General features: G+C 34.3%; 1 protein-coding gene across 2 annotated transcripts in view; it reads right to left on the reverse strand.

Moving 5' to 3' along the window:
- The window catches only part of LIPI (lipase I), a 108,781-nt gene that overhangs the window by 78,647 nt on the left and 16,929 nt on the right, over positions 1–13,205 (reverse strand). For both annotated transcript variants that reach the window (XM_031005260.3, XM_031005265.2), the window contains exons 2-4: positions 7,326–7,711; positions 4,250–4,358; positions 175–276 (exon numbers count right to left, since the gene is read on the reverse strand). In XM_031005260.3, coding sequence (XP_030861120.2) covers positions 175–276; positions 4,250–4,358; positions 7,326–7,711 — 597 coding nt within the window. The remainder of the gene's footprint in view (positions 1–174; positions 277–4,249; positions 4,359–7,325; positions 7,712–13,205) is intronic.

Below are 13,205 nucleotides of genomic sequence, written 5' to 3' on the forward strand. Positions count from 1 at the left end.
GCAGGAAATGACTAACCCTAAGAAATATTGCTTGGGAAATATTATCATTCTATAATTACAGATTTAAAATCATTTTATCCATGATGTTTTTTCTTCTTATGCCCTCCTCTTGCCCAAGGTCTACATTTTCCTTTTCATTTTCAAATAATTAGGTAATAAATCCTGATTTGTTACCATTGGAGTCAGAATGGATGACATCCACAAACTTTGCATCAGTGTAATCTAATTTGCTATATGGTGGTTTTCTGGAGAACCTTGGCCCAGCAGGGTCAAGACCTGGAAAGCAAGAAAGAAATAATCAGTCTCATCAAGTCCACAGAGCTCCTTACATTGCATACTTCCATTATTACTGCATTATAAACATAAAAAGCATTTATACTTTTAGTTTAAACCTATCCAAGAACATATCTAAAAACAAATGGAAGTGAATGAATAGCAGGTAACTTCAGTATTTGAATAATACTACTAACCTTCAGAGCTTTTCAGGTTAAGCCGCAACAAAATATTGTAGGAATTTTTGGAGTATTTTTATGTGAGACTGAATTAGGAGTAATAAAGTAGTTTATATTTAATAATAACTACAACTATTTCTCCTGAAGGAAAAAAATAATGAATACCATCTGGTCCTCTCTTGAACTCTGTACCTTACTAGCTCACTCTGGATTTATCTGTAGATAGACCTGAAAAGCTTTTTTAGGTGCCAAATATAATTTGGGCTATGGGATAAATCATGTTATCTTATCCATTTCTCGTAAGACTTTCTCACACACTCTTAAGAAAAGAAAAAATATATTTTAAATTCCATGGAGTGTGAATATTATTTCTGGGTTATCTTAATTTCTAAATAAAAATTCTAGGCTCATGACTTTCTGGGAATTGTCAAAAAGAGGAGAGAGAAGATAAAATTCAGTTTTTTGAGAACATCTATACAATGAAGAAACAATCATCTTAAAAAGATATTTGAAAGTAAAATATAGCACCAATAACAGACAAACAGAGAGCCAAATCATGAGTGAACTCCCATTCACAATTGCTTCAAAGAGAATAAAATACCTAGGAATCCAACTTACAAGGGATGTGAAGGACCTCTTCAAGGAGAACTACAAACCACTGCTCAATGAAATAAAAGAGGATACAAACAAATGGAAGAACATTCCATGCTCATGGGTAGGAAGAATCAATATATAGTGAAAAGGTAATTTATAGATTCAATGCCATCCCCATCAAGCTACTAATGACTTTCTTCACAGAATTGGAAAAAATCACTTTAAAGTTCATATGGAACCAAAAAAGAGCCCACATCGCCAAGTCAATCCTAAGCCAAAAGAACAAAGCTGGAGGCATCATGCTACCTGACTTCAAACTATGCTACTAGGCTACAGTAACCAAAACAGCATGGTACTGGTACCAAAACAGAGAAATAGACCAATGGAACAGAACAGAGCCCTCAGAAATAACACTGCATATCTACAACTATATGATCTTTGACAAACCTGACAAAAACAAGAAATGGGGAAAGGATTCCCTATTTAATAAATGGTGCTGGGAAAACTGGCTAGCCATATGTAGAAAGCTGAAACTGGATCCCTTCCTCACCCCTTATACAAAAATTAATTCAAGATGGATTAAAGACTTACATGTTAGTCCTAAAGTGATAAAAACCCTAGAAGAAAACTTAGGCAATACTATTCAGGACATAGGCATGGGCAAGGACTTCATGTCTAAATCACCAAAAGCAATGGCAACAAAAGCCAAAATTGACAAATGGGATCTAATTAAACCAAAGAGCTTCTGCACAGCAAAAGAAACTACCATCAGAGTGAACAGGCAACCTACAGAATGGGAGAAAATTTTTGCAATCTACTCATCTGACAAAGGGCTAATATCCAGAATTTACAATGAACTCAAACAAATTTACAAGAAAAAAACAAACAACCCCATCAAAAAGTGGGCGAAGGATATGAGCAGACACTTCTCAAAAGAAGACACCTATGCAGCCAAAAAACACATGAAAAAATGCTCACCATCACTGGCCATCAGAGAAATGCAAATCAAAACCACAATGAGATACCATCTCACACCAGTTAGAATGGCGATCATTAAAAAGTCAGGAAACAACAGGTGCTGGAGAGCATGTGGAGAAATAGGAATACTTTTACACTGTTGGTGGGACTGTAAACTAGTTCAACCACTGTGGAAGTCAGTGTGGCGATTCCTCAGGGATCTAGAACTAGAAATACCATTTGACCCAGCCATCCCATTACTGGGTATATACGCAAAGGATTATAAATCATGCTGCTATAAAGACACATGCACATGTATGTTTATAGCGGCACTATTCACAATAGCAAAGACTTGGAACCAACCTAAATGTCCAACAACGATAGACCGGATTAAGAAAATGTGGCACATACACAGCATGGAATACTATGCAGCCATAAAAAAGGAGGAGTTCATGTCCTTTGTAGGGACATGAATGAAACTGGAAACCATCATTCTCAGCAAACTATCGCAAGGACAAAAAACCAAACACCGCATGTTCTCACTCATAGGTGGGAATTGAACAGTGAGAACACACGGACACAGGAAGGGGAACATCACACACCGGGGACTGTTGTGGGGTGGGGGAAGGGGGGAGGGATAGCATTAGGAGATATACCTAATGCTAAATGATGAGTTAATGGGTGTGGCACACCAGCATGGCACATGTATACATATGTAACAAACCTGCACATTGTGCACATGTACCCTAAAACTTAAAGTATAATAATAATAAAATTTAAAAAAATTTTAAATAAAACTGAAAAATTCCTAGAAAAAAAAGTAAAATATAATGTTTTTCATTTCAAAAACCTCTATTATCCCCATTTTATTTAACCCACTTGACTGAATGAGACAGAATCATCTATCTTCCTATAAATCATTCTGATATAGAACCTCCATGTTTGGTGGCCTTTTAGTACCTGATGATTGCCTGGTATTTGGGCCATTCAAACTAGACTAATATGTGTAAACACAATTTGAAGTACAAATTGAGCAAGTGTGGTTTTTGAAAGAGAATGGGCTTTAAGCACTAGGGAACTTTGTATAAGTAAATCCTGGCTAAACTGCTACTTCTTGACCCTCCTACATTCATTCAGTTAATTTGTTTTCACACATATTTGATAACATTAAAACTAATCAGAGTAAGTAAGGGTATGCATAAGGTTTGTAAAGATAACTATATGTTATTCACCTCTTTCCCCCTTTTTTGAAACTTAACTAAGGACACTATTTTCTTTTATCAACACTTAAAAGTTATTATAAGTCTTCTATGGCCATAGATATGAATAATTGCTTTTTTTCAAAACAAAAAAGGTAAATTGGTTGAAAGGAATATTATCCTCCTATTCCTAAAATCACTACCACTCATAGAGGAAAGAATGAAAATCCATATCAGCCTTATTAGATGACTGAGCTTCCTGGATGCAGTAACTTTGTTATAGAAATATGAAGGGGGACCCAGAGTCCCTCAAATTGGATACAACTCCTGATTCTTTTGTAGCATTCAAGTAAAAATTTTTAGAGAGTTGAAATGCATCAAAGTTTGTGATAACTAAGTAAATAGTTATATTCTTAGCTAATACATAAAGTATTTTTCTTTAATGAGTCATATTTACTTCTGTATTCTTACGATAGTATGTCCTTAAAATTTAGCTGGGACTGCAGGAATAGATGTTTTTCTCCCATTTCCATTTGGGTAACTTAAGCTCTGTTGAGAACTTAACAAAACTTTAGAGTCTAACTAAAACAAAGCCAATATTTAAATATAACGTAGAAAAAATAAATGTTTGTACATAATTTCTATTGAGTAATTATTGTACCCACTAAATTTTAAGCAAAGTGGCTGGCCACAGTGGCTCATGCCTGTAATCCAAGTACTTTGGAAGGCCGAGGCAGGCAGATTACTTGAGGTCAGGAGTTAGAGACTAGTCTGGCCAACATGGTGAAACCCTGTCTCTACTTAAAAAAAAACAAAAATTAGCCGGTGTGGTAGTGGGCACCTGTAATCCCAGCTACTCAGGAGGCTGAGGCAGGAGAATCACTTAAGCCCACGAAGCAGAGGTTGCAGTGAGCCGAGATCGCACCACTGCACTGCAGCCTGGGCAACAGAGCGAGACTCTGTCTCAAAAAAAAAAAAAAAAATAGCAAAGTAACTTCTGTTACTTAAAAGTATGCTAAAGCAATAATTTTATAAAAATAATTTTACCTGTTATTCTTCCAAGTTGACCATGAAATATCTTTCCAACAAATCCACTGATATGAGCCCCTAAGCTCACACCTATGAAATGAAAATTGTCAAGAGATGCACCATGCTTCTGCAATTAAAGAGAAAGGCAATATTACAGTATTCATTTCAAGTAATAACAAATCATGCCCCCCTCATATATCAACATTTCAAAATTCATTATTTTTCTGGCTTGATTCATTTTGGGGATATTGGGAAAGAGACTTTATAATTTCAAAATGACTATATATTTGTTCAACTTTTGCCACAAAATATTTGATTTTTCTTTATTCATTTTTAATATCAATTTATTTTAAAATTGTATCATCTCATGAAGAACAGTATATGCAAAATGCAATTAATTAGCAGAGTGTTTTATAATAATCAACATTACTAGGTGCTTACTTTCTGCTAGCTACCTCGATATGGGCCTTACAAAGTTCATATTTAACACTTCCAATTTCGTTATGAGTTATTCATTTTTATCCTAATGCCTAAAACTGTCAGTAGCACCTATTAAATGCTAAATAAATAATATTGGATCGATTCCAATTTTATCAAGGAAACTGTCAGAAGTAACAACTTTCCCAAAGCCACATAGACTCATAAGAGGAAAAGATGGATTCCAAGCTGCTGTGGTCTGAATGTTTGTGTCTCCCTAAAATTCATATGTTGGAATTCTAATCCCCAAGGTGATGATATTTGGAGGTGAGGCCTTCTTGTGGGTTGGGAGAATTATGTCATGAGTGTGGAACCCTCATGAAAGGGATTACTGCCCAGATAGAAGAGACCTGAGGGATCTCCTTCTACTCTTCCACCATGTGAGGACACAGTGAAAAGGCATAATCTATGAACCAGGAATTGGGCCCTCACCAGACACTGAATCTGCTGATGGCTTCTTCTTGGACTTCTCAGACCCTAAAACTATGAGAAATAAATGTTTGTTGTTTATAAGCTACCTAGCCTATGGTATTTTGTTACAGCAGCCCAAATGGACTAAAACACAAACCTAGGTCTCACTCCAAAATTTATGTTAATTTGCCTTCTTGTTTTATCTGATCAGGTTGTGTCAAAAACCTTAGGAAGATTCACAAAAGTTCAATAATGATTCTCACTTCAGAGATGATGAAATTAATTTCATGGATTTTAGGTGACTTCCCCTGACCACCAGCTCAGGAATGATGCGTCCAATCTTCCGAGGCCAACGTCTGAATACCTCTTAGTCTCAGCTCCAGGAAGGGAAATTAGAAGACTACATGAGAGTGTACTTCCACCACACTCTCGGGGAGCTATTGTGAGACTTGTGGACAGATCATGGTCCAGCCCACACAGTGATATGTCTGATGGCTTACAGAAAGATGTGGAGCGCTTGCCACTAATGAAAAACTACACTCAGGCTTTCAAGGCACAAGGTTATGATTTTCTTCAGATTTCTCACAGCCATGCCCCAAAACATGAGGGAGTATCTCTCGAGACTCCAGTGCTGCCAGTCATTTAAATCTTCCTCTGTAATATGAAGCCTCTGTAAGCAAAGGCACTGTTAGAATTTTATCTCATATTACAAATTTTCCTAAATATTTCTATTTAATATTCACATTCTCCACACTTTGAGGCACATAGTTATTAGTTGAGAAAACACCAGTAACATCAGGAAAAATCAATGATGTAATTAATAGTCTGTTGGTGAGGATGGTTGAATCAATTACCTCCTCTGTCTCTCTACAGCAATGGTATTGTTTTGTCCAAATTTGGGGGTGTAAAAATAATAATGAAACTTGATCTTACTCAATGATTACTAAATGTCACCCACTGATTAAGCACATATATATTAATTCAATATTCATATAAATATTTTTGTAACATTTTGTTATTCTATATGTACAAATAAGGAAATGCAGCACAGAGAGGCTATGTAATTGTTCAAAATTACACAGATGATAAAAGATGGACATACAGTTTGAACCCATCCGGTCTGACCCCTGGCCACTACATATAACGGCTTCTTGGAAGTGTTGTTATTTGTTCAATTTTTAGCAGAGTCTTGAAAGTTCAGCACAACACAACTCAAGTTTAAATTTCAAGCTCAACAATGCCCCCAAATCAGGTATCACCCTTCTTTCTCTCAAGTACCCACAACTACCTACTTTCTTTTAGGATAGACATGGATCTTCCTAAGGGTTGACTTAATAAACAAAAATCGTTCACAATGCAGATAACATAGAACTGGACTGAATTTTATTTGATCCATTCAAATCCTGAGCAGACTTGAATGAATCCGACGTCCGCCTCCAAAGTTGACAGAGGTATGCTACTTTTCAAAATGATTTTTTGCCTGTAATCCCAGCGCTTTGGGAGGCCAAGGTGGGCAGATCACCTGAGGTCAGGAGTTCGAGACCAGCCTGGCCAACATGGTGAAACCTCGTCTCTACTAAAAATACAAAAATTAGCTGGGCATTGTGGTGGGTACCAGTAATCCCAGCTACTCGGATGGCTGATGCAGGAGTATCACTTGAACCTGGGAGGTGCAGGCTGCAGTGAGCCGAGATCGTGCCACTGCACTCCAGCTTGGGCAACAGAGTGAGACCCTGTCTCAAAAAAAAAAAAAAAAAAAAAAAGATTTTTCTTTACTTTTACCAATTCACACTCTATTATATGCAAATATTTTAGCCTTATATTTTTAAAGATACCTGAAGAATGTAATAATTATAAAGTTTATTTCCCCCACCCACATAGGATAACTATTTTATTCTGAGGTTGGTATAGGTAGAGTTAAAAGAAATCTCAGAAGATTTTTAAATAAAACCTAATAATTACTAAATTTTAATATAATGTTTTAAAAATAACACAGGATATGTCTAGGTATAGAATTATTCATTTAGGCAGACAAAGAAAAGATGGCTGCATACATTGGTATATCAAACCAGTAATTGTTAATGCTTGTGGGGAAAAGTATATAGTTTATTATCACTTTGTGGTATTGAATGTAACACACTGTATATTGTATAGCACGTATAATACATTGTATAGCATGTATAATACATAAAATTCCCAGACTTACCAAAAGATTTTTAATGTGCACACTCAAACTCACAGCAACTTTTCTGGTGTTTTTAACTGCTCTATTATAAATAAAAGTTGTAGCACCCCGGCTCCAGTCTACTACAATTACATTCATATCTTCTTCATTCAGCAAAATCCTTATGAAGTTCTGAAGCCATAAGGGGATGGAGCCTACTGGTCTGTATCCGTGAATAAGCCAGACTGTTTTCTTTTGTGTGTTGAAATTAACATTAAGTGAGTTATTTTGTTCAAACAGTGGCTCAGCACAGTTTAGGTTGTTCCTTGTATACATCATCAGAATGGTCTCTATTCTTGGAATAAATAAATCTCTGAAGGAATCCTTTACACTTAGCCGAGAGAATTCAAGGCATGGTCTTTTATTATCTGAAATAAGAAAATGTCAGTCAAGCTGAGTACTGGGATAGTATTTTATTCCTGTTGCTATTGCAAAGAACAGAATTAAATGTGGAGAGTAGGGAGGATTTCATTTCATGAGCCCTTCAACATAATTTACTGAGCAACTGCAATGTTGAAGGTAATGTATTAATTATGTAAAAAGATTTTCTGAACCAAAAGTAATGGAAAATATAAGTGTGATTGGTTAAAAAATTTTTTATCTGTACAAAATATAGTAATGGGTGTGAGCGAAAATAAGATTGTTAATAAAGTGCAATGGGTACTAATCAAAGTTGATACATTGATTATAAACTTTAACAAAAGTTTTAGAGTAGTCCTTGTATAATAAGCATTAGAATAAAATATATTTAACTTGTCTAGTCATCAATACAAAACAATAAAGTAATATTGTCCCCATAAAATTTAAAATGTTTCAAAAAATTAAATAATAAATATTAATATAGCATGAATGTTGAGATCATAAGTTGATACAACATTCCTTTGAAATTTTGCATGTGTGTGTTTACTGTACACATAAACTTAACAAATCTTTTTCTTAATTTTCTTTCTAGGACTTACAAACCATTTGTAATAAGTGTAAAGACTTTAATCGCTGGGTTATGTATAATGGGACAAAAATGTAAAACACCTTAAATATCATCCTTACAGTATTTTCATCCATGGGTGTATTCTATAACTATTAACTATCTATCTATATATTGCTCTATATACTTATCTATCTACCCTAGAAAGAACTAGGGCAGAAAATAAAATAACTAAACCAGATGAATAGCAATAGTCATTGCTAGACAATGAAATGATGACTGCCTTTTGTTTTCTTTTTCACAGATTTTTGTGATTCTATTTTTTCCATAATAAGCAAATAATCCCCATAGTGTTTTTTCTCCAGATGATAGTATATGTTCATACTGCTTCTAGCACTTTAATTTGATAAGAATATTTAGGAAATAATTTTTCAATCCATACCAAAAATTAACAAAAGTATTAATGCACTTTATGCCAGTAATTCCACTTTAAAGAATCTATCCCAGAAAAACATAGCAAAACAAGAGGTAACATGTATTATTTTAATACTGAGATAATATGCATTTCTTACAATAATTCTAGTTTTCAAGTATATACACAATATTGTCACAATTGATTAGATGAAGAGAAATAAGGAAGGCAATGAAGGAGAAGCAAGACTTGCATTCCATTCCTATGTTAACAGCTGAGAGATATTTGGAAAAATTATTTCATTTGTTGTAAATATCAGAGAATGAGGAAGAGAAATATATTGAAACACAATACAATATGAATGCATGCTACACCGTGCAAATTGTGTGGGAAATCTATACATCCACCTTCTCACCACCTGGCATTCTGACAAGAATTTAATACATATCATCAATACCAATCAATACATCCAAAGTGCTGGTCCACTCCAAGCTAAAGTCAATTTTACCTGGCCCTAGAATGAGTAATGAGGAATAAACCAGTAGGATCCTGGTGATAAATTTAAGAGAAAGAAATCATCACCTAATATAATCAACAAATATATCTATTATCTATTAACAGATATAAAATATTTTTCATTAGAATGCAAGAAAAAATACATCTCAAAAACTGGAGCAGGAGTAAAAAATACAAAAATTAGCCAGACATGGTGGTGCATGTCTGTAATCCCAGCTACTCGGGAGGCTGAGGCAGGAGAATCGATTGAACCAGGCAGGCAGAGGTTGCAGTGAGCTGAGATTGTGCCACTGCCCTCCAGCCTGAGCAACAGAGCGAGACCTGTTTAAAAAAAAAAAAATTAAGAAAACAACAATAGGATCAGATGAAAAACAGAGTAATGAAATATTCCAATTCAGAAAAAGTAAAAATGCAACTGCAAAATTAAAATTTGCATTATAAATGCTATAACAAACACAGAAAGCTCTTCTTATAGTAAGAAATGAAGAAAGAAAGATATTAAAATTACTAAGGGAAACATAGATATAGGACAGGGTCTGCTTATTCAAATTAAAAATGATTGCTGTTCCCCTGAAGTGGGGGTGGTAATCACTTGAGGGTAAGAGAAAGTAGCAGCTACAACAACTAAGAAAATCATTGTATACAGGGGTTTGCACATGGAAAAGGCTCACCATAATCTAGATAAAATCAGTTAATCAGACTCACCAAGAGACTTCCTAGAAACTGGTTTGGATTTCGATGAAAGAGAAAAATATCCTAAAAATATCAAGGCAGAAAATCCAAGTTACAAATCTCTATTTGTATGAAGGAATAAAGTTCTAATGACTTCATAATTATCTTTTTTAAAGTGAAACATGACAAAGATAAAAATGTCATAAAGTGGAATATTTTGTGGCCTAATAATTTTATACCTTTCCTAAAGTACGCCACTCATAAAAAGCATAGTTCAGTCCATTACATCATCACTATTAAATAAATGTAGATTTATCAAAGACAAGATCCAGAAAAACTTTCAGTATACAAAGCTTGAAAGTGAGTATGGAATAAAATTAGATGCTGATTTTTAATTTATGAAACTGGGTAAAACACGAATGCAGTATCAAAAATCATTCTTGTACAGTATTTCCAAATTATACTAACAAGATGAGATGTAAGTTAAAAATATAGAGGAAGTAAGCTTGTTGCAAAAATTCATCAACTGAGGGATTTGCAAGATTATTATTTTTTGAGTTTCATAAATACATAAGTAGGGATTTTAAAAAGATATTAAAAACCTCAAATGTTAACTGCTGTGCTATGTAAAATAGTACACATAAATTTCTATGCACTAAAAAATATTAGGTTATAGCAAACAGTGTATATATATACAAGAAGAAGAAGTGAAAATGGAAATATATGAAGTAGAAAGAATGAAACAAAATAATGAAATTACACTAGAGAAAAGAATATATATGATATGTGAGCAGTTCTGTACCCTGCCTATTAAAAAGCAAAAAATAAAAATAAACTTTTTAAAAAAAGTAACAAGATATTTAAAGGAGGTACACAGGCAATTTTACATAAATAGAGAACTAAGTATATTCTATACAAAATAAAAAGAAAATAGGTTGGTGTGTTATAGTGCAATAATGGCACCAATTCACCACTCCCTGAATCCATCTCATTTCTCTTGGAAATTTTAGTTACATCATAAGTGGGGTGACTTGTTCCACTCCTTGATATGGACACAAATGTAGGGCTTGCCCTAGAATATAGAACCTTAGGAAACTTAATGCAAGCAGCGGCTTAAAATCAGCTTGTGCATGTGGGCTTGGACATCCTAACCTCTGCTATCACCACAAAAGCATCCCTAGTCTGGCCTGTTAGAAAAGGAAAGACAGGTGTAACAGTGCAAAGTCGTCCAATGTGCTAGGTTCTAGTCACCCCAGCTGACTGACAGTCATTCAATAGCCAGACATGAATTGAACCAAGAAAAACAGTGTTACCTAACCAACTCCCATATGACTCCACAAGTGTGAGTAATAGCTGCTTAACATCAAATCCCACTGAGGGTTAAGAGTTTTATTTTATTTTTATTTTATTTTTGCATTACTGTGACACCATATAGTCGATTTCATCAGCAACATTAATATCAAGTAAAGAGAATAAAAACAAAAGTCATCAAATGATACAGTGGGCACAGTGGCTAACGCCTGTAATCTCACCACTTCGGGAGGCCGAGCTGGGTGGGTCACCTGAGATCAGGAGTTCGAGATCAGCCTGGACAACATGGTGAAACCTCATTTCTACTAAAAATATGAAAATTAGCTGGGTGTGGTCGTGGGCGCCTGTAATCCCAGCTACTTGGGAGGCTGAGGCAAGAGAATCGCTTGAACCTGGGAGCTGGAGGCTGCAGTGACTGAGATCACACCACCGCACTCCACCCTGGGTAACAGAGCAAGACTCTGTCTCAAAACAAAAAACAAACAAACAACAACAACAACAACAACAAAAACAGTTATCAAATGATACAAAAAAAAATTAAACTAATGTATTGTCAAACCCTTAAGGAACATTAAATTGATTCAATTCTGCTAGATTTAGGAATAGAAAGAAAAATAAAATTCTAGACAACAAAAACTTACAGGAATCCCTGATGAGATTGTAAGTGGACTCTTCAGCAGAAACTTTGCAGGGCAGAAGGCAATGGAAAGATATATTTTAAATGTTGAAAGAAAAACTATCAACCTAGAATTCCATATCCAACAAAATTATCCTTTAAAAATGAGGAAGAAATTAAAACATTCCAACATTCCCACACAAGCATAAGCTGGGAATTCCTTACCTCTAGACCCACTCTACGTGAAATGTTAATGCAAGTCCTTCACATTTAAAAGAAAGTACACTAGACAAGTAACTAGAAGTCACACAAAAATACACAAATATAAGGTTCTGCGGTAAAGACAAATATATGACAAATAAAAACAGTTTTGCTTTGTAACTTTACTTTTTATTTTCTACAGGACTTAAAAGAAAAATGCATAAAAATAATTATGAATGCATGTTAATGGATACACAACATATAATGATGTAATTTGTGTCATTGGTAAAATTAAGTAGGGGAGAGTGGAACTGTAAAGAAGTAGAGAATTTTGTTATGGTATTGGAGTTAAGTTAGTATCAATTTTAAAAAGATAATGATTTTTGGCTATTATTTGTAATCCTCAATGTAATCACAAAGAAAACATCTATAGAATATTTAAGAAAGAAAATGAGAAGAGAATCAAAACATGCTGCTACCAAAAAAATCAGTTAAACACAAAGAAAGGCAGTAGTGGAGGAAATGAGGGATGAAAAAGCTTTAAGACATACAGAAAACTAATAACAAAGTGGTAAAAATAAGTGCTTTGCTATCAATGATAATTTTAAATGCAGGTAGACTAAACAACGCCCCCAACTGAAAACATACTGGCAGAATGAATAAAAATCAGGACCAGACTATATGTTATCTACAAGAGACTCAGTTTAGATTTAAAGACATATAGGCTGAAACTTAAAGAATGTAAAAAGATATTCAATGCAAAATGTAACTAAAAGTGAGCAGAAATGCTGCACTAACATCAAGCAAATTAACTAAGTTAAAATCTGTTACAAGAGACAAATATATTAAAATGCTGAAACAGTAAAAATTCTTAGAAGAAAACAAGGGGGAAACATTCATACCTTGGATTTGGCATTGATTTCTTCAATGTTACAAGAACAGAACTACAGGCAACAACAACAAAGAAAATGAGTAAATTGGACTTAATCAGAAGTAAAACTTTTGTGCATCAAAGGACATTATCAACAAAGTAAAAAGGCAACCCACTGAATGTGAGAAAATATTTATTAATCATATATCTGATATGGATTAATTCCAGAATATTATAATGAACTTCTATCACTCAACAACAAAAACACAAACAACCCAATTAAAACTGGGCAAAGACTTAAATAGACATATCAATGAAGATATCCAAAAGTTCCATAA

The sequence above is a fragment of the Gorilla gorilla genome, chromosome 22 (assembly GCF_029281585.2).
Source record: "Gorilla gorilla gorilla isolate KB3781 chromosome 22, NHGRI_mGorGor1-v2.1_pri, whole genome shotgun sequence".
Taxonomy (NCBI): Eukaryota; Metazoa; Chordata; class Mammalia; order Primates; family Hominidae; genus Gorilla; species Gorilla gorilla.